A 22,524-nucleotide genomic window follows, 5' to 3' on the forward strand; every position below is an offset into this window, starting at 1 on the left:
AAAAGTCTGTATTTATTTTAGAAATTAACTTAGATGTGTATTTTATTTTTAAGTAATTCGAATTAATATGTATGTTTTGTTTAAAAAGTAACAATCAAGCAATATAAGCTGAAGGCACTGACAACACACAACTTTTTAAAACACAAGGAAAACATTCGTTTTTGTCATTGTTGTGGCAGGAGGAGGGTTAATACAGCTCATTTAAGGGGGCCCTGAAATATTTTCTTGGACACTGGGGCAAAGAGGCAAAAAGAACCACTGGCCGAGGCTACGGGGCCAGCCTACCGGTAATTTGCAATAAGAAACAAAATACATAACTAACTAGAAGTAGCTTTATTGCTCATGTACAGCATTTATGACATATATGTGTATAGACAGACAAGGTAACATACAACATTGAACATCAGTCATATTCATTGAAAAAGAACATGTAAGGTTCAAATGTTGACCGGCATCCATTTTGAAGTACGCCTACTTTCATGGTTAGTGCTTGTTGGTTGGTCAGTGTACAACTACTGCAGCGTAGTCCTGGCCTTGCTCAAACTTGACTGAATGAGATGTGGTCGCACGGCCCTCAGCATGGGACACAGTGGCATACAAGCATGCGTCCTCTTCAATGTCCTGTTGAGAGAGGAGGCCAAAGCAGAATTTAAACTTGAGCCCCGGAACATGAACATGAAAATAATGTGGTCAACTGTCAACTTGCACTTCCAATATGCCATGATACAACAGTGCCACAGTGAGGGACGGGGGTGATTGCTCATCTCAGGCAGCCGCTGATGAGAGAGGAAAAAAACAAATGTTTTCATGTCAAGATTTTGGTTTACCTCGATTTCCTCTGCTTCCTCTGTTGTCTTCTTCTGTTGTGGAGGAACGTCGCTTGCGTCACTGACTGCAGAGACACAATGACACAGACGCAGGTGAAAAATGCAGCCTACCGTGGTGTCTCTCTCACTGATGCGTGTTCACTGTGGCTGCATACGTACTGGAGACAGTGGACAGATGGTCTTGCGTCGGTTGGTCACTGAGAAATCTGTGAGACATGGTTACATACAGGGTATTACAACTATATATATATATAGTAATGACTGCACAAAGTATATATATATATAGCTATGTATGCTATGTATGCTATCTATGCTATGTATGCTATGTATAGCTATGTATAGCTGTGTATGCTATCTATGCTATCTATGCTATGTATGCTATGTATGCTATGTATAGCTGTGTATGCTATGTATATGCACTCTACCCCTCTCTACCACTCAATCAACCAACTCTACCAACTCCACTGAAGTACCCCTGGCTCATCCTATCTAGCTATCTGTCTGTCTGTCTGTCTGTCTGTCTGTCTGTCTGTCTGTCAATCTGTCTGTCCAACCAACCATTTATCCATCCATCTAACCAACCAAACTATCTTTAACTCTATCCGTTACCATAATAAGATTATCTCACTTTCTTTCAACTACCCAGCAAATATATATATATATATATATCTATTGTCCAAACCATCATTAAACCTTTTCCACTACCAAAATAAAACCTTGCGAGCCCACAAAGTTTCTCCCGGAACTTTACCTTGTGTTGGCGAGATGTCTGTTCCCTGTGGAAGTAACACAATGGAACACATTAGTGGTCTTGTCTGATTATGCATAAATCTGTTAGATGAAGCTGTATTAGACTTCAGGTTCACATACTCTTTGCTGTCAGAGAGAGCAGACAGGCCACACAGAAGATGGATGCTGCCAGTAGGGTTATGAACAGGGTCACGGCCGTCCATCCAATGATGAATATAGGCACATCTGTGATAGAGGGGGGGAGAATTGATGTAAATTGACTATGATCGCCTGGACTAAGGACAGCCAGACCTACTGTAGGCTTGGGTGCTCAACAGGATCTCCAAATGGACTTAAATCACTAACTAATGTAATAGGAGATGTAATAGGTTTGCTGAATTAAAACAGTGATAACACTGATAACATAGGCTTCGGTTGAAAAACGGATGTCAGAGATACAGGCAGAGATATTGTAGTATGATCTACTGTACGGATTGGCTCATCTTTCACCTGATACAATTCCACATCGAAGCACATGCTTCCGCCTCTCCCCTCTCTACTATGATGAGGTATTGTAGAAGATATAAACAGATAGACAGGTGCCATTTCCTCAAAACACATGAAGCAATCCATAATATTAAACAGTTATCATGTTCTCTCTGCTTTTGTGTCATTAATATGGAGCCTTGTTGACACTCAACTGGAGTTAGGCACTGTGACCAGGAGACAGATGCTTGAAAATTTAAAAAAAAAATATATATATATGTATATATATATCCAGAGGTTCTTGACATCGGTGTCCTACCAGTGTTCAACACCACCACAGTGACGTTCTGGCTTGGCGGCGAGCGTCCCCCCCCCCTCTCTTCGTAATCACAGTGGACGGAGATCGCTGACATCAGCCCCCAGCGTGGCCCCCCCAGTAGCTTCTCCCCGCTCACCGCGAGGGTGCAGCGGCCTCGGCTGCCGTTAGAGTGCAGCAGACCCCTGACTGCAGCGTCCACATAGAAAGAACACGTCTGACCCTCTGCCAGGCCTGGGTACTCACAGGTCATTTTGGCCATGTGACCCAGGGTCATGACCTTTGGGGTCACAGAGATCAGAGGCTCCTGGGTGGTGCAGGTGGGGTTCTGGCTCCCCTCGTCACCTTAACGTTCCCAGGTAGAAGGAAAACGTGGTTTATAAAAAGTCTGTCACCGAGATATTAATATCTTCTCCATCATAGAAATGTGTACTTACAATTATACAAATAATTCAGGACTACTAAACGTAAAAACAAAACTTTTGAGTGAAAAATGAAATTTACTGATAGACATTATGTTTATAGTATTATAAAGCCAGTCCAAATAATGGAAAAAGAATAGAGAAAGAAGAGAAAGAATATTATGGTACAGTACCTGCATCTGTCAATCGTAGGTCAAGGGAGACTACAAGAAATGTTGATAATCCAACCAAAATTACAATTACGGAATTAGTCACGACAGATCATTTTGAAATCATAGTTATTATGTGTCTATGATAATAATAATAATAATAATAATAATAATAATAATAATAATAATAATAATAATAATAATAATGATGATAATCATAATCATAATAATAATGATGATAATGATAATAAAAAATAAAAATAACAATAATAATATGTTAATACAACATGATAACTCACAGAGAAGGCTCCAGCAGAGGAATGGAATCATGGTCACAAGATTCTTTGAAGGTTCCAAACCTCGTATGAAAAATCACCTTGTGTGAGAAAGACTCAAGTAGAAGTGAGACAGGATGTATGGAAATGAGAGCTCTCCCCGTCACGAAAGTGAGCCATACTTTCACACACGCTTTTATTAGACCCCTGGGCCTCGGAAACACCTAGGAGGCCTTGGTGCCATGGAAAAACAACCCTGACAGACCTTTTATCTACCATTTAGCTGATGCTTTTATCCAAAGCAAATGACATTGCAGTGAGTGCATACATTTCAGTATATATGGTCCCAGCAGGAATCAAACCCACAACCTCAGGATTGTTAACACCATGCTCTACCAACTGAGCCACAGAGGACCACTAGTTGTAGTTCACGACTCATGGTAATGACTGAATAGCAACAAGCGTCAGTAAGGGTCTTAGAAAAGCGGCATATGAATCCAATGTAGTATTATTATTTCTAGCATCGGTGACATATTCAATTCATTGTGTTTCATTGTGTTTCTTTTAGAGCAAAACATAAACATAAGCTCCCAGCTCCTTGTTAGGATTATAACCTTTGACCCTCTAGTCACAACACAGGCACAGTCGATTCATTCTCAGATGCTTCATACTATCTGCCATCTCAGTGACATTACACTTTATCAAAGCTGATCAAGTCAGTGATTAGATGTTGGCGTGTTTATGGAGGTGAAGCTGAGAGGCACCTTTCTGCTCTAAGGGCTGATCTACTGATGAAAGAGGTTACAGAAAGATGGCACGACAGTACAAATGTAACTGTGCACAGTCTGCAATATCAGAAACAGAATCAAATGGTGTATTTATTGTAAGAAACAAATAATGAGTGTATCAATTTGTAGGTGTTAGAGTTAGTGAGGAATAATGATGAATACTGTGCAATTAATTATAGTCCTTACAGTAAAATGACAGAATGCACAATGTGATACAAAAAAACTGAACATATTTCATAGACAGACAACTTTTCTTGTTTTCTTGCAAATCTTTATTAATCATATTATTAATTTTGCACAAACATTAAAAACATTTTATATAGCTTTCCCGGTAGTAAATCGCTATAAAATTGATAAACAACACATTTCTTTCATCTTTCACCTTTCTTTCATCTTTACATTTCTGTTGCTCTGTTCCTCTTGTGAGACACATGAAACTTAGGTTACCATAACTATTATTGGTCACATGTTAAAGTGTCTAGGTATCTATCTGTGGCTCAGTGGAACGTGACCACAGAGGACAGATGTGTTCTGGCAACAGGATGAGGTGGGGTCTGAAGAGAGGCAGATATGTAAATTAGGAAGCCCAGAGAGGACATATTTTCCATGGTGAGAATAAAGCACACCAAGTATCACACCAAGTATCACACCAAGTATCACACCAAGTATCACACCAAGTGTCACACCAAGTATCACACCAAGTATCACACCAAGTATCACACCAAGTGTCACACCAAGCACCCTTCTTTAAGGAGATCTGTCTTTCTTATTCTATGCTCCATTTTACATTGTTTACATTTTTATTGTTGTGGGGACAAAAGTGCATAAACCCCAGTATTATCCAACTTGACGTTGCTCTTGGATCGGCCATCTTTCTTATGTGTCACTGTGGCATAGAGAAGACCAGCGTCCACTTCCTGAAAGAAAGCACACACAAAATATTTGTAGCATTTTAACACAGAGATTGTTTATGTTGCACTGTATTGTTTGGTTTACTGTTGTGCTCATCCAATACATGGTATATAGTTTACACACACAATGCTACCATTGAAAGTGGATAACCTTTAAAGATCTATTAATGCAACATGCAGTACTACAGTTGTTCAGTCCCACTCACCTCATTGTTTGGGCCAGCAGGCTTCTTTCTGATCATCGAATCTGTTTCAAAGAGAGATTGAATATAATGACTATTAGGACGGTGGCAGGGGAAGGCAGCTGCTGTACTCTTTCAGTCATCATACTCACAGACAGGTGGAGTTTGGACTTGCTGCTCTGATGAGCTTCTGTAGAAACAATAACCAGGATAACCCAAACATTTAGACAGATGATAATAATGTTGTAAATGATGAGAAATGATGCATTAGCTAATTGGATTAGCCACTCTTACCCAACACTGGCATAATAATCTTGTTGATCTTGTTGATCTTGTTGATCTTGTTGATCTTCACCTGAAAAAAAAAAAGAAGAAGTTTCTGGTAAAAGATTCAAACAGACCCTGGTTTTACATTTGAAACCAGTGCAAAAGGAAGAGAGATACTGGAGGAGTATCAGAAGTGCAGAAGGCACGCACCACGCTTACGCCTGAGGAGAAGCAGCAGAGCAGACACCCCCAGCAGAGCGAGGAACACAGCCCCAACACCAAGACCAACGTAGGGGTTAGACTCTGGAAAGGACCACGACAAGATACAGTATGAACATTTTCTGAATGATGAAACTCATCATATGCAGATTAATTCTTACAATAAGGCAATCGTTTAATAATGACAATGACCCCTATGTCATTTTTATCATGTGGCAGAAGTGACCATTAAGATTTTCAAGTAATCATTACGATACAATCTATAATTCAACATTTATGTTATGATCAGACCAGTAGTGCAAAACCATTTTGAAGCAACTCACCACCATCACCACCATCACCACCTTGACCATTTTGACTGCTAGTTGAATTAACCCCATTCGCTTTTGTGGATTTCATTGATGTTTGGTATATAAACATTATATAGATAGAAACATTATCAAGATAGAAACATTATATAGATAGAAACATTATCAAGATAGAAACATTATATAGATAGAAACATTATATAGATATAAACATTATATAGATATAAACATTATCAAGATAGAAACATTATCAAGATAGAAACATTATCAAGATAGAAACATTATCAAGACATTATCAAGATATAAAAAGAGATGAGGCTCCTATTGACATTCAAATAAAGCCTCACAATAAAGCAACATTTTAATGACAATGTCCTCTACGTTAATTTTAGGTTCATTATGATCATATACTGTAAGTGTAAAACCATCTTAATGTTACTCACCTTCATCTTGAGCAGTTACGTTTGTTGTGATTTCACCGATGTTTGGTAATTCACTGGTGGCTTCAGGAGAACTGAGGACTGAAAGACATGATTAAGGAGCAGTACAGTACATACGTTACCAATATAGAAATACAATATTAGCCATGTGGGAAGACTGTCATGTTAGATTACAAAGGAACTAATGGAATCATTATTTGTGAGTCCTCACCATCGTAGGTGATGCTGTGGGGTTCACTGTGCATTGATATAACAGGTTCTTCACCCGGTATCAGCAGCTCCACAACACAGATGATGAAGATCTCTCCAGCGCTGCTCCTCTTCCTCAGCTCCTCTCTGGCCACTTTCACCACACAGACGTTGTTTTTGTAGGGTTGTGTTTTAAAGGGGGTTACATCATTATTCAGGTAAAAGAAACACGAGGTCCCAAGCTTGGCTTCACACCGTATATTGTAGTAATCCCCTGTCTCCACGTGGATCTTCGGTATTCCAATCGGATCTGTTGGTCATTGATTTGACGGTATTTCATATCGTCAATTATCAAGATACAAGTGAAGCAACTGTTCTCTGGGCAACACAAAGTGAACAAGAGCAGATGTAGAGTGAAACTGTTACTTACCACCTATGATAAGTCTTTGAGGTTCACACCGTTGTGAGATTTGAGTGTTTCCTTCTCTCTCCTGTAGAATAGCACAGCTGAGATCTACTTCAGCCTTGTTCCACATTTTGAAATCTTTCCATAACAATTTGAACTGACAAGCACCGCCGGTAAAAGGCATTTCCTTTATTGTGTCGGGGTCCTGGTCCTTGTAGAAACGGCATGCTGTGCCTTTTGTGGACTCACACCGTACAGTAACAGGCGTAGCTGCATTGATGTACAGAGGGGATAATGATATTTTCGGGGCAGGGACATCATCTGTGTAGAGTTAAAAAGACAAGCTATTAAAATTGAAGTTGTAAATCGTAGAATAGCCTTGATTCAGAAGTTATTCAAAGCCTATTGAAATATCACTGTACTGACTCCCTTTGTGCAATGAAAGTAGACAATATTCAATAGTAATTTCAATGCAAAACGTAATCAGAAATTGCTGGTACTTTAAAGGAGTTGTAGAAAGTGCTGTATGTTTTTTTTTAACAGATTGTATCAATATTGTTGAGTAATCATGACATCAAAGCCATAATCGTAACATTTCACAGCAGTTGTTTAAACTGGTCTTATTACATACGTGCATGTCCTTCATGTATTGCCATACCAGTAAAAACTGTAAAACAAAAAGCATGGTCATTTCAGAGTGTTTCTTATATCAGGTAAATTAGATTAAAGGTACATTTGTTAAATTAAAAGACAGTTACTTACAAAAAAGCGGAAATATACTCACAAATACAGACAAATACTCACAAATAAGCAGAACATAAGATGGAGACATATTTTCCCTTTTCTGTTGTCGATGCAGAAGTGAGAGGTTTGAGGAAATTGATCCGTGCTCATGACATCGTTACAAGTGACGCCAAATACGGCGACCCAGTTTTCACTACCGCAAATGATTTGGTCACAGTGTTGGAGTGTAATATCCAGGCCAACCTGGGGGTGATGAGGGGTCTGTTTGGGGTCTGTTTTTAGATGCTGTGATGAAGTGGGTTGGTGAGGAGAGGAGGTTTCTAATTTTGACCTCATTGAAATTAGATATACAGTGGCCTCCATGAGTATTGGAAAGAGGAAGCATTTTGTCTTCTTTTAACTCTACACTCCAGCAGTTTGGATTTGAAATCAAATAATTATTATTGGGTTAAAGTTGAGATTCTCAACTTTAATTCAGTGTTGTTGTTTTTTCAGACTGTTAAAGCAAAAGAAGACAAAATGCTTCCTCTTTCCAATACTTAAGGAGGGCACTGTAAGTCCTACTCAATTAGAATGCCAAATTCCTTTCTCCTGTCATTCCTCGACACTGAATACCTTTTTAGTTTTACTTTACATGTCCTGTCTACCAATGCATTGTTTCACATTTCTTGGCTAACCACAGGTGACAGGTCAAAAGTTTAGGAATATCAGTTCCTCAAATATTTCAGTATAAAATAAATAGTACAATTATATAATAAATAGATAGTAAAAATACCATTGTGGAAAGAGACCATTTACAGAGATTTTGAACTTTCAATTTGTTTTTCCAATGCAATCAATCAATCAATCAGTTAATCAACCAATCAATCAACCAATCAACTAATGAAATCTTGTTTGTAAAGCACTTTAAACAAAAACAGTTCAGTCACAAAATGCCTAGAGAGCCGTAGACCACCCAAAACAAAGCCAGGGAAGAACACCCCTGTGGGGAGAAAATCGCACATACGTCCATGTCCATGGGGAGTACAGCCTAGCCCGAACCTAGCCCCTATAGCCTAGCCCGAACCTAGCCCCTACAGCCTAGCCCTAACCAAGCCCTAAACTAGCCCCTACAGCCTAGGCCTAACCTGTCATGTACTCAAAGCAATGTGGATCAAGCAGCATGCCCTGCACTTCTAAATACACAGTCCTAGCTTGTCATTGACATTCATTCATTGAATTATATCTTTTATTCTTGCCTTGGTGAGGGAATGTGATGGAGGTCCATCAGTTACTGTCTAACAGAGATCACCTTGACTTAGGCCTTCATGACAACAAGTAGGCTACATTCCCACGTCAAACTTTCCATTCTTGAAAAACCTTCTCTAATGTAAGTGGTAAGTGTTTTTATGAGATGTCACTTGTATTATTACATGTAGAGCATGGTACCAGAGGTGTGTTGAAGGCCTGTTGGGTTGGGTCTGCAGGGGAGAGGCTGGTGTACTGGAGGCAGAGACATGCATTCTATTTACATGACTGTTGGTGTGGTCGGCTTATAGCTACCGTGCTCCTGTCTCGTGTCCCATCTCTATTGATAGAAAAGCGTGTGTGTGTGTGTGTGTGTGCGTGTGTGTGTGTGTGTGTGTGTGTGTGTGTGTGTGTGTGTGTGTGTGTGTGTGTGTGTCTGTGTGTGTGTGTGTGTGTGTGTGTGTGTACTGTGGTTGATTCTGCGTTCTGAACAGACTCGGCAGACACAAGGCCCGGCTGCAGCCTGGTGCAGATCCACACGTCACCAAGCAGCACTAGTGTAGCTACAGTACTACGTTTCAGATCAAAACACTGAAGCCACAAACTCGTGGTTAGATCACTGGCAGTCACAATGCTAGAAGAAGATATATATTTTTTTTTTTATTAACAGGAGAGTAACTTGTACAGGGGGTTAGTGGGGGTGAAGAGGTCTTTAGGAGGGACAGTTAAGATGTAGCCTGAAGAGACGGGTCTTCAATCTACGGCAGAAGATTGGTAGTGCGTTCCCTCCATCACCTTGTCTCTCCAACTCACTGGCTCCATCTGCTGGATTTACACATGCACTGGTACCAATCATTGATTCATGACATTCACTTTGTCACTGTGTGGGTGTACAGTCACCGAACACTTTATTAGGAACACTGTACTAATACTGGGTAGGGCCTCCCTTTATTAGAACACTATACTAATACTGGGAAGGGCTTCCCTTTGCTCTCAAAACAGCCTCAATTCTTCGTGGCATTGATTCCACAAGGTGTTGGAAACATTCCTTTGAGATTCTGGTCCATGATGACATGATTGCATCACGCAATTCCTGCAGATTTGTCAGGTGCACATTCAAGCTGTGAATCTCCCGTTTAACCGCATCCCAAAGGTGTTCTATTGGATTCAGATCCGGTGACTGGGAAGGCCACTGAAGAACACTGAACTCATTGGCATGTTCATGAAACCAGTTTCAGACGACTTTTGCTTTGTGAAATGGTGCATTATCATGCTGGAAGTAGCCATTAGAAGATGGGTAAATTGCGGCCATGAAGGGATGCACATGGTCAGCAGCAATACTCAAATAGGCGATGATTGATTGGTATTAACACACCATTACACCACCTCCACCATGAGAAGGTGTACAAGTGTTCCTAATAAAGTGTTTGTGAGTGTATTTCCTAATACAATCCCCCAGAACGTAATCATTTGGAGACTGTGTTGGTATTTCCCCCATGATAGACAAGGGCTTGTGATTTCTGAAGGCAGATAGTATATCTTCAGGAACTGTAGATGATGACATGCCTAAAAGACTTCTTCAAAAAAATGTGAGAAAAAATGTTTGAGTATTTGTTGAAGTCTGATTGAACTGTTGTTGAACTGTATGTCATAATTCATTTTTTTGTTTTATTTTCATTTCTTTCTTTCTTTCTTTCTTTCTTTCTTTCTTTCTTTCTTTCTTTCTTTCCTTCTGTCTTCTTGTTCTTTTCATTACGTTTGTATTCAACATGTATCCTGCCTGACCATGTTTATTGTGTGATTATGTACCTTGGTCTGTGTCATTTCTTGTAAAACATAAAATCCATGTAAAGTCAAATAACATCTGCAGAAGCCATCAGAGAGCATGAGTTGAATATCACATTGAGCTCTTGACCAATCTAGAGATCATCTGCTGCTATGACAGGCAGCCTGGCCCTTCATCAACTGCCAACATTCTCCTTCAACTGTCTTCTATTTTCACATGAAAATTATTAAACTAATCTAAACTAAACTAAGTGCTTTATTCAGGTGTCTCCACAAAAGCTGTATTTCTAAACTGTAAGATACATTTCCCCAGAGAAACCCAACACAGAGCACACAAACATAAGAGTGCTGTTATAAACTTTAATGCAGCTGTCTTAAAAGTTACAGATTAAATTCTGCACAAAATATGTATGCTGTAAAATATACAGTACTATATGTATGCTACATACTCTACAATAAATCAAATTCAAGATAAGTTACCGTACAATATTTTCATGTGTACAATGCTTAAAATCATAGTCATAAAGCCTCTTCACATTTTGCAGATGACCAGCCTAGCAAGAGGTTCAACCTTAGAACCTTGGATGAACAGTACAATACAATACCCAACATGACTCACAGGTAATTGTGACAGGAGTCACAGTTCTGCTGAATTGATAGTTTAGCATTCATGGCCTTCATAGAAATATCCCTGTATGAATGAGAGTTTAAATAACATGCAATTCATGTGAGCGTTACAGATGTTCTCAAACACAGGAAGAAGTTGATGGAGATGTATACGTCCACCAAGGTTTGGTAGCAAAGCAAAGGTGCAGCTGATCATGAAGAACACTCCAACTATTCTTTGAGGACGACTGTCTTTCTTCTGTTGACACAGCCTTGTTGACCCCCTTCAGAGATAACAGAATGATCAATTAATAAGATCCTGGTGTTGCATGTGAACTTATACAACATGAAGAAATACGATACAAACAGGATACAACTACGAAAAGAATAGCCTTAAGATCACAGTAACAATTGGAGTAGTGATATGAGAAGACACGCACCCTGTCTGTACCAGAGACGACACAGAGCATACTCAACCAGCAGAATGATGAAGTAGGCTGCAGCACGGAGACAGATGTAGAGGGAGGACTGTGAGGAGTCTGGAAGGGAGAAGGACAATATCAAGATATAAACATTATATAGATATAAACATTATATAGATATAAACATTATCAAGATAGAAACATTATATAGATAAAAACATTATATAGATATAAACATTATCAAGAAAGAAACATTATCAAGATAGAAACATTATATAGATAAAAACATTATCAAGATATAAACATTATCAAGAAAGAAACATTATCAAGATAGAAACATAATCAAGACATTAAGATTTTCAAGTAATCATTACGATACAATCTATAATTCAACATTTATGTTATGATCAGACCAGTAGTGCAAAACCATTTTGAAGCAACTCACCACCATCACCACCTTGACTGCTAGTTGTATTGAACCCATTCTCTTTGATGTTTGGTATATAAACATTATCAAGATATAAACATTATATAGATAGAAACATTATCAAGATAGAAACATTATCAAGATATAAACATTATATAGATATAAACATTATATAGATATAAACATTATCAAGATAGAAACATTATCAAGACATTATACAGATATAAAAAGAGATGAGGCTCCTATTGACATTCAAATAAAGCCTCACAATAAAGCAACATTTTAATGACAATGTCCTCTACGTTAATTAAGGTTCATTATGATCATATACTGTAAGTGTAAAACCATCTTAATGTTACTCACCTCGTTCTTGAGCAGTTACGTTTGTTGTGATTTCACTGATGTTTGGTAATTCACTGGTGGCTTCAGTAGAACTGTGGACTGAAAGACGTGATTAAGGAGCAGTACAGTACATACGTTACCAATATAGAAATACAATATTAGCCATGTGGGAAGACTGTCATGTTAGATTACAAAGGAACTAATGGAATCATTATTTGTGAGTCCTCACCATCGTAGGTTTTCTGTGGGGTTCACTGTACAGTGACCTAACAGGTTCTACACCCGGTAACAACAGTTTCACAACACAGGTGATGAAGATCTCTCCAGCGCTGCTCCTCTTCCTCAGCTCCTCTCTGGCCACGTTCATCACACAGACGTTGTTTTTGTAGGGTTGTGTTTTAAAGGGGGTTTCACCATTATTCAGGTGAAAGAAACACAAGGTCCCAAGCTTGGCCTCACACAGTAGATTGTAGTAATTCCCTGTCTCCACCACGTGGATCTTCGGTTTTCCAATCGGATCTGTTGGTCATTGATTTGACAGTATTTCATATCGTCAATTATCAAGATACAAGTGAAGCAACTGTTCTCTGGGCAACACAAAGTGAACAAGAGCAGATGTAGAGTGAAACTGTTACTTACCACCTATGATAAGTCTTTGAGGTTCACACCGTTGTGAGATTTGCGTGTTTCCTTCTCTCTCCTGTAGAATAGCACAGCTGAGATCTACTTCAGCCTTGTTCCACATTTTGAAATCTTTCCAGAACAATTTGAACTGACAAGCACCGCTGGTAATAGGCATTTCCTTTATTGTTTCGGGGTCCTGGTCCTTGTAGAAACGGCATGCTGTGCCTTTTGTGGACTCACACCGTACAGTAACAGGCGTAGCTGTATTGATGTACCAAGGGGATAATGACATTTTCGGGGCAGGGACATCATCTGTGTAGAGTTAAAAAGACAACCTATTCAAATTGAAATTGTAAATCGTGGAATAGCCTTGATTCAGAAGTTATTCAAAGCCTATTGAAATATCACTGTACTGACTCCCTTTGTGCAATGAAAGTAGACAATATTCAATAGTAATTTAAATGAAAAACGTAATCAGAAATTGGTGGTACTTTAAAGGAGTTGTAGAAAGTGCTGTATGTTTTTTTTTTAAACAGATTGTATCAATATTGTTGAGTAATCATAACATCAAGGCCATAATCGTAACATTTCACAGCAGATGTTGTTTAAACTGGTCTTATTACATACCTGCATGTCCTTCATTTATTGAGACACCAGTAAAAACTGTAAAACAAAAAGCATGGGCATTTAGTGTTTCTTATATCAGGTAAATTAGATTAAAGGTTTCATTGTTAAATGAAAAGACAGTTACTTACAAATAAGCGGAAATATACTCACAAGTACAGACAAATACTCACAAATAAGCAGAACATAAGATGGAGACATATTTTCCCTTTTCTGTTGTCGATGCAGAAGTGAGAGGTTTGAGGAAATTGATCCGTGCTCATGACATCGTTACAAGTGACGCCAAATACGGCAACCCAGTTTTCACTACCGCAAATGATTTAGTCACAGTGTTGGAGTGTAATATCTACAGGCCAACCTGGAGGTGATGAGGGGTCTGTTTGGGGTCTGTTTTTAGATGCTGTGATGAAGTGGGATGGTGAGGAGAGGAGGTTTCTAATGTTGACCTTGTTCAAATTAGATACAGTGACCTCCATGAGTATTGGAAAGAGGAAGCATTTTGTCTTCTTTTAACTCTATACTCCAGCAGTTTGGATTTGAAATCAAATAATTATTATTGGGTCAAAGTTGAGATTCTCAGCTTTAATTCAATGTTGTTGTTTTTTCAGACTGTTTTTGAGTATTGAGCTAAATGCTTCCTCTTTCCAATACTTAAGGAGGGCACTGTAAGTCCTACTCAATTAGAATGCCAAATTCCTTTCACCTGTCATTCCTCGACACTGAATACCTTTTTAGTTTTACTTTACATGTCCTGTCTACCAATGCATTGTTTCACATTTCTTGGCTAACCACAGGTGACAGGTCAAAAGTTTAGGAATATCAGTTCCTCAAATATTTCAGTATAAAATAAATAGTACAATTATATAATAAATCAAAGGTAAAAATACCATTAATGTCAGCATGTGGAAAGAGACCATTGACAGAGATTTTGAACTTTCAATTTGGTTTTCCAATGCAATCAATCAATCAATCAGTCAATCAACCAATCAACCAATGAAATCTTGTTTGTAACGCACTTTTAACAAAAACAGTTCTGTCACAAAATGCCTAGAGAGCCGTAGACCACCCAAAAGAAAGCCAGGGAAGAACACCCCTGTGGGGAGAAAATTGCACAGTGCAAATGAACATCCATGTCCATGGGGAGTACAGCCTAGCCCGAACCTAGCCCCTATAGCCTTGCCCTAACCTAACCTGAACCTAGCCCCTACAACCTAGCCCTAACATAGTCCTAACATAGCCCCTACAGCCTAGCCGTAACCTAGCCCCTACAGCCTAGCCCTAACCTAGCCCCTATAGCCTAGCCCTAACCTAACCCTAACCTACCCCCTACTACCTAGCCCTAACCTAGCCCCTACAGCCTAGGCCTAACCTGTCATGTACTCAAAGCAATGTGGATCAAGCAGCATGCCCTGCACTTCTAAATACACAGTCCTAGCTTGTCATTGACATTCATTCATTGAATTATATCTTTTATTCTTGCCTTGGTGAGGGAATGTGATGGAGGTCCATCAGTTACTGTCTAACAGAGATCACCTTGACTTAGGCCTTCATGACAACAAGTAGGCTACATTCCCACGTCAAACTTTCCATTCTTGAAAAACCTTCTCTAATGTAAGTGGTAAGTGTTTTTATGAGATGTCACTTGTATTATTCCATGTAGAGCATGGTACCAGAGGTGTGTTGAAGGCCTGTTGGGTTGGGTCTGCAGGGGAGAGGCTGGTGTACTGGAGGCAGAGACATGCATTCTGTTTCCATGACTGTTGGTGTGGTCGGCTTATAGCTACCGTGCTCCTGTCTCGAGTCCCATCTCTATTGATAGAAAAGCGTGTGTGCGTGCGTGTGTGTGTCCGTGTGCGTGTGCGTGTGTCTGTGTGTGTGTGTGTGTGTGTGGTGTGTGTGTGTGTGTGTGTGTGTGTGTGTGTGTGTGTGTGTGTGTGTGTGTGCGCGCGCGCATGCGTGTGGTGTGTGTGTGTGTCTGCGTGTGTGTGTGTCTGTGTGTCTGTGTGTGTGTGTGTGTGTGTGTGTGTGTGTGCGTGTGTGTGTGTGTGTGTGTGTCTGTGTGTGTGTGTGTGTGTGTGTGTGTGTCTATGTGTGTGTGTGTGTGTGTGTGTGTGTGTGTCTGTGTGTGTGTGTGTGTGTGTGTGTGTGTGTGTGTGTGTGTGTGTGTGTGTGTGTGTGTGTCTACTGTGGTTGATTCTGCGTTCTGAACAGACTCGGCAGACACAAGGCCCGGCTGCAGCCTGGTGCAGATCCACACGTCACCAAGCAGCACTAGTGTAGCTACAGTACTACGTTTCAGATCAAAACACTGACGCCACAAACTCGTGGTTAGATCCCCCTCCCCTCCTCTTCCCCTCCTCTTCCCCCCATCTACATTTACATTGATGGCATTTAGCAGACGCCTTTATCCAAAGCAACTTACAACAAATACATTTGTTTAAGTAAGTGAATCATCTATCCATCGGTCATCATAAGAACCAGGGGCCACTGGCAGTCACAATGCTAGAAGAAGATTTATTTATTTATTTGTATTAACAGGAGAGTAACTTGTACAGGGGGTTAGTGGGGGTGAAGAGATCTTTAGGAGGGACAGTTAAGATGTAGCCTGAAGAGACAGGTCTTAAATCTACGGCAGAAGATTGGTAGTGCGTGCCCTCCATCACCTTGTCTCTCCAACTCACTGGCTCCATCTGCTGGATTTACACATGTACTGGTACCAATCATTGATTCATGACCTTCACTTTGTAACTGTGTGGGTGTACACTCACCGAACACTTTATTAGGAACACTGTACTAATACTGGGTAGGGCCTCCCTTTATTAAAACACTATACTAATACTGGGAAGGGCTTCCCTTTGCTCTCAAAACAGCCTCAATTCTTCGTGGCATTGATTCCACAAGGTGTTGGAAACATTCCTTTGAGATTCTGGTCCATGATGACATGATTGCATCACGCAATTCCTGCAGATTTGTCAGGTGCACATTCAAGCTGTGAATCTCCCGTTTAACCGCATCCCAAAGGTGTTCTATTGGATTCAGATCCGGTGACTGGGAAGGCCACTGAAGAACACTGAACTCATTGTCATGTTCATGAAACCAGTTTCAGACGACTTTTGCTTTGTGAAATGGTGCATTATCATGCTGGAAGTAGCCATTAGAAGATGGGTAAATTGCGGCCATGAAGGGATGCACATGGTCAGCAACAATACTCAAATAGGCGATGATTGATTGGTATTAACACACCATTACACCACCTCCACCATGAGAAGGTGTACAAGTGTTCCTAATAAAGTGTTTGTGTGTGTATTTCCTAATACGATCCCCCAGAACGTAATCATTTGGAGACTGTGTTGGTATTTCCCCCATGATAGAGCAAGGGCTTGCGATTTCTGAAGGCAGATAGTACATCTTCAGGAACTGTAGATGGTGACATCCCTAAAAGACTTCTTCAATGAAATGTGAGAAAAAATGTTTCAAGTATTTGGTGAAGTCTGATCTAATGTCAACTGTATGTCATAATTATTGTTTTTGTTTTATTTTCATTTCTTTCTTTCTTTCTTTCTTTCTGTCTTCTTGTTCTTTTCATTACGTTTGTATTCAACATGTATCCTGCCTGACCATGTTTATTGTGTGATTATGTATCTTGGTGTCTGTGTCATTTCTTGTAAAACATAAAATCCATGTAAAGTCAAATAACATCTGCAGAAGCCATCAGAGAGCATGAGTTGAATATCACATTGAGCTCTTGACCAATCTAGAGATCATCTGCTGCTATGACAGGCAGCCTGGCCCTTCATCAACTGCCAACATTCTCCTTCAACTGTCTTCTATTTTCACGTACAAATTAATAAACTAAGCTAAACTAAACTAAGTGCTTTATTCAGGTGTCTCCACAAAAGCTGTATTTCTAAACTGTAAGATACATTTCCCCAGAGAAACCCAACACAGAGCACACAAACATAAGAGTGCTGTTATAAACTTTAATGCAGCTGTCTTAAAAGTTACAGATTAAATTTTGCACAAAATATGTATGCTGTAAAATATACAGTATTATATGTATGCTACATACTCTACAATAAATCAAATTCAAGATAAGTTACCGTACAATATTTTCATGTGTACAATGCTTAAAATCATAGTCATAAAGCCTCTTCACATTTTGCAGATGACCAGCCTAGCAAGAGGTTCAACCTTAGAACCTTGGGTGAACAGTACAATACCCAACATGACTCACAGGTAATTGTGACAGGAGTCACAGTTCTGCTGAATGGATAGTTTAGCATTCATGGCCTTCATAGAAATGTCCCTGTATGAATGAGAGTTTAAATAACATGCAATTCATGTGAGCGTTACAGATGTTCTCAAACACAGGAAGAAGTTGATGGAGATGTATACGTCCACCAAGGTTTGGTAGCAAAGCAAAGGTGCAGCTGATCATAAAGAACACTCCAACTATTCTTTGAGGACGACTGTCTTTCTTCTGTTGACACGGCCTTGTTGACCCCCTTCAGAGATAACAGAATGATCAATTAATAAGATCCTGGTGTTGCATGTGAACTTATACAACATGAAGAAATACGATACAAACAGAATACAACTACGAAAAGAATAGCCTTAAGATCACAGTAACAATTGGAGTAGTGATATGAGAAGACACGCACCCTGTCTGTACCAGAGACGACACAGAGCATACTCAACCAGCAGAATGATGAAGTAGGCTGCAGCACGGAGACAGATGGAGAGGGAGGACTGTGAGGAGTCTGGAAGGGAGAAGGACAATATCAAGATATAAACATTATATAGATATAAACATTATATAGATATAAACATTATCAAGATAGAAACATTATATAGATAAAAACATTATATAGATATAAACATTATCAAGAAAGAAACATTATCAAGATAGAAACATTATATAGATAAAAACATTATCAAGATATAAACATTATCAAGAAATAAACATTATCAAGATAGAAACATAATCAAGACATTAAGATTTTCAAGTAATCATTACGATACAATCTATAATTCAACATTTATGTTATGATCAGACCAGTAGTGCAAAACCATTTTGAAGCAACTCACCACCATCACCACCTTGACTGCTAGTTGTATTGAACCCATTCTCTTTGATGTTTGGTATATAAACATTATCAAGATATAAACATTATATAGATAGAAACATTATCAAGATATAAACATTATATAGATAGAAACATTATATAGATAGAAACATTATCAAGATAGAAACATTATCAAGACATTATACAGATATAAAAAGAGATGAGGCTCCTATTGACATTCAAATAAAGCCTCACAATAAAGCAACATTTTAATGACAATGTCCTCTACGTTAATTAAGGTTCATTATGATCATATACTGTAAGTGTAAAACCATCTTAATGTTACTCACCTCGTTCTTGAGCAGTTACGTTTGTTGTGATTTCACTGATGTTTGGTAATTCACTGGTGGCTTCAGGAGAACTGGGGACTGATAGATGTGATTAAGGAGCAGTACAGTACATACGTTACCAATATAGAAATACAATATTAGCCATGTGGGAAGACTGTCATGTTAGATTACAAAGGAACTAATGGAATCATTATTTGTGAGTCCTCACCATCGTAGGTGATTCTGTGGGGTTCACTGTGCATTGATCTAACAGGTTCTTCACCCGGTATCAGCAGCTCCACAACACAGGTGATGAAGATCTCTCCAGCGCTGCTCCTCTTCCTCAGCTCCTCTCTGGCCACTCTCACCACACAGACGTTGTTTTTGTAGGGTTGTGTTTTAAAGGGGGTTTCACCATAATTCAGGTGAAAGAAACACGAGGTGCCAAGCTTGGCCTCACACCGTATATTGTAGTAATCCCCTGTCTCCACGTGGATCTTCGGTCTTCCAATCGGATCTGTTGGTCATTGATTTGACGGTATTTCATATCGTCAATTATCAAGATACAAGTGAAGCAACTGTTCTCTGGGCAACACAAAGTGAACAAGAGCAGCTGTAGAGTGAAACTGTTACTTACCACCTATGATAAGTCTTTGAGGTTCACACCGTTGTGAGATTTGAGTCTTTCCTTCTCTCTCCTGTAGAATATCACAGCTGAGATCTACTTCAGCCTTGTTCCACATTAGGAAATCTTTCCATAACAATTTGAACTGACAAGCACCGTCGGTAAAAGGCATTTCCTTTATTGTGTCGGGGTCCTGGTCCTTGTAGAAACGGCATGCTGTGCCTTTTGTGGACTCACACCGTACAGTAACAGGCGTAGCTGCATTGATGTACAGAGGGGATAATGATATTTTCGGGGTAGGGACATCATCTGTGTAGAGTTAAAAAGACAACCTATTAAAATTGAAATAGTAAATCGTAGAATAGCCTTGATTCAGAAGTTATTCAAAGCCTATTGAAATATCACTGTACTGACTCCCTTTGTGCAATGAAAGTAGACAATATTCAATAGTAATTTAAATGCAAAACGTAATCAGAAATTGGTGGTACTTTAAAGGAGTTGTAGAAAGTGCTGTATGTTTTTTTTTAAACAGATTGTATCAATATTGTTGAGTAATCATGACATCAAGGCCATAATCATAACATTTCACAGCAGATGTTTAAACTGGTCTTATTACATACCTGCATGTCCTTCATGTATTGCCATACCAGTAAAAACTGTAAAACAAAAAGCATGGGCATTTCAGAGTGTTTCTTATATCAGATAAATTAGATTAAAGGTACATTTGTTAAATTAAAAGACAGTTACTTACAAAAAAGCGGAAATATACTCACAAATACAGACAAATACTCACAAATAAGCAGAACATAAGATGGAGACATATTTTCCCTTTTCTGTTGTCGATGAAGAAGTGAGAGGTTTGAGGAAATTGATCCGTGCTCATGACATCGTTACAAGTGACGCCAAATACGGCGACCCAGTTTTCACTACCGCAAATGATTTAGTCACAGTGTTGGAGTGTAATATCTACAGGCCAACCTGGAGGTGATGAGGGGTCTGTTTGGGGTCTGTTTTTAGATGCTGTGATGAAGTGGGATGGTGAGGAGAGGAGGTTTCTAATGTTTACCTTGTTCAAATTAGATACAGTGACCTCCATGAGTATTGGAAAGAGGAAGCATTTTGTCTTCTTTTAACTCTATACTCCAGCAGTTTGGATTTGAAATCAAATAATTATTATTGGGTCAAAGTTGAGATTCTCAGCTTTAATTCAATGTTGTTGTTTTTTCAGACTGTTTTTGAGTATTGAGCTAAATGCTTCCTCTTTCCAATACTTAAGGAGGGCACTGTAAGTCCTACTCAATTAGAATGCCAAATTCCTTTCACCTGTCATTCCTAGACACTGAATACCTTTTTAGTTTTACTTTACATGTCCTGTCTACCAATGCATTGTTTCACATTTCTTGGCTAACCACAGGTGACAGGTCAAAAGTTTAGGAATATCAGTTCCTCAAATATTTCAGTATAAAATAAATAGTACAATTATATAATAAATCAAAGGTAAAAATACCATTAATGTCAGCATGTGGAAAGAGACCATTTACAGAGATTTTGAACTTTCAATTTGGTTTTCCAATGCAATCAATCAATCAATCAGTCAATCAACCAATCAACCAATGAAATCTTGTTTGTAACGCACTTTTAACAAAAACAGTTCTGTCACAAAATGCCTAGAGAGCCGTAGACCACCCAAAAGAAAGCCAGGGAAGAACACCCCTGTGGGGAGAAAATTGCACAGTGCAAATGAACATCCATGTCCATGGGGAGTACAGCCTAGCCCGAACCTAGCCCCTATAGCCTTGCCCTAACCTAACCTGAACCTAGCCCCTACAACCTAGCCCTAACATAGTCCTAACATAGCCCCTACAGCCTAGCCCTAACCTAGCCCCTACAGCCTAGCCCTAACCTAGCCCCTATAGCCTAGCCCTAACCTAGCCCCAACAGCCTAGCCCTAACCTAACCCTAACCTACCCCCTACTACCTAGCCCTAACCTAGCCCCTACAGCCTAGGCCTAACCTGTCATGTACTCAAAGCAATGTGGATCAAGCAGCATGCCCTGCACTTCTAAATACACAGTCCTAGCTTGTCATTGACATTCATTCATTGAATTATATCTTTTATTCTTGCCTTGGTGAGGGAATGTGATGGAGGTCCATCAGTTACTGTCTAACAGAGATCACCTTGACTTAGGCCTTCATGACAACAAGTAGGCTACATTCCCACGTCAAACTTTCCATTCTTGAAAAACCTTCTCTAATGTAAGTGGTAAGTGTTTTTATGAGATGTCACTTGTATTATTCCATGTAGAGCATGGTACCAGAGGTGTGTTGAAGGCCTGTTGGGTTGGGTCTGCAGGGGAGAGGCTGGTGTACTGGAGGCAGAGACATGCATTCTGTTTCCATGACTGTTGGTGTGGTCGGCTTATAGCTACCGTGCTCCTGTCTCGAGTCCCATCTCTATTGATAGAAAAGCGTGTGTGCGTGCGTGTGTGTGTCCGTGTGCGTGTGTCTGTGTGTGTGTGTGTGTGTGTGGTGTGTGTGTGTGTGTGTGTGTGTGTGTGTGTGTGTGTGTGTGTGTGTGTGCGCGCGCGTGCGTGTGGTGTGTGTGTGTGTCTGTGTGTCTGTGTGTGTGTGTGTGTGTGTGTGTGTGTGTGTGTGTGTGTGTGCGTGTGTGTGTGTGTGTGTGTCTGTGTGTGTGTGTGTGTGTGTGTGTGTGTGTCTATGTGTGTGTGTGTGTGTGTGTGTGTGTGTGTGTCTGTGTGTGTGTGTGTGTGTGTGTGTGTGTGTGTGTG

The 22,524-nt window shown here is 39.6% G+C and overlaps 3 protein-coding genes across 13 annotated transcripts; all 3 read right to left on the reverse strand.

The window, feature by feature from the left end:
- Positions 1–328: 328 nt before the first annotated feature.
- Positions 329–2,999, reverse strand: LOC310805031 (uncharacterized protein). Its single transcript, XM_083670540.1, has 7 exons — positions 2,954–2,999; positions 2,605–2,703; positions 1,698–1,802; positions 1,579–1,603; positions 987–1,033; positions 828–892; positions 329–621 (listed from the first exon to the last, which is right to left on the reverse strand). Exons 2-7 carry the CDS (start codon positions 2,633–2,635, stop codon positions 502–504), a joined length of 393 nt encoding a protein of 130 aa, XP_083526666.1. The 5' UTR covers positions 2,636–2,703; positions 2,954–2,999; the 3' UTR covers positions 329–501.
- Positions 3,000–4,125: 1,126 nt separating this feature from the next.
- On the reverse strand, positions 4,126–7,828 carry LOC310804365 (uncharacterized protein). Of its 9 annotated transcripts, none has more exons than XM_083669572.1 (11): positions 7,719–7,736; positions 7,546–7,581; positions 6,939–7,235; positions 6,531–6,818; positions 6,323–6,400; positions 5,895–5,915; positions 5,563–5,655; positions 5,380–5,440; positions 5,238–5,275; positions 5,110–5,150; positions 4,126–4,909 (listed from the first exon to the last, which is right to left on the reverse strand). In XM_083669572.1, the coding sequence occupies exons 5-10, from the start codon at positions 6,326–6,328 to the stop codon at positions 5,142–5,144; spliced, it is 228 nt and encodes a 75-aa protein (XP_083525698.1). In that variant the 5' UTR covers positions 6,329–6,400; positions 6,531–6,818; positions 6,939–7,235; positions 7,546–7,581; positions 7,719–7,736; the 3' UTR covers positions 4,126–4,909; positions 5,110–5,141. The 9 variants fall into 9 exon arrangements, with proteins under 9 accessions (XP_083525698.1, XP_083525691.1, XP_083525697.1 ...); XM_083669565.1 differs by having other exon boundaries at positions 5,895–5,954; positions 7,719–7,730; XM_083669571.1 differs by lacking the exon at positions 7,546–7,581 and having other exon boundaries at positions 5,895–5,954; positions 6,531–6,662; positions 7,719–7,828.
- Positions 7,829–17,866: 10,038 nt separating this feature from the next.
- On the reverse strand, positions 17,867–20,648 carry LOC310804565 (uncharacterized protein). Of its 3 annotated transcripts, XM_083669832.1 has the most exons (8): positions 20,529–20,648; positions 20,356–20,391; positions 19,748–20,044; positions 19,340–19,627; positions 19,132–19,209; positions 18,804–18,845; positions 18,377–18,475; positions 17,867–18,220 (listed from the first exon to the last, which is right to left on the reverse strand). In XM_083669832.1, exons 1-8 carry the CDS (start codon positions 20,554–20,556, stop codon positions 18,168–18,170), a joined length of 921 nt encoding a protein of 306 aa, XP_083525958.1. In that variant the 5' UTR covers positions 20,557–20,648; the 3' UTR covers positions 17,867–18,167. The 3 variants fall into 3 exon arrangements, with proteins under 3 accessions (XP_083525958.1, XP_083525960.1, XP_083525959.1); XM_083669834.1 differs by lacking the exon at positions 18,804–18,845; XM_083669833.1 differs by lacking the exon at positions 20,529–20,648 and having other exon boundaries at positions 20,356–20,433.
- Between the last annotated feature and the right edge of the window lie 1,876 nt (positions 20,649–22,524).

The sequence above is a fragment of the Argentina silus genome (assembly GCF_951799395.1).
Source record: "Argentina silus genome assembly, chromosome: 5".
NCBI lineage: Eukaryota > Metazoa > Chordata > Actinopteri > Argentiniformes > Argentinidae > Argentina > Argentina silus.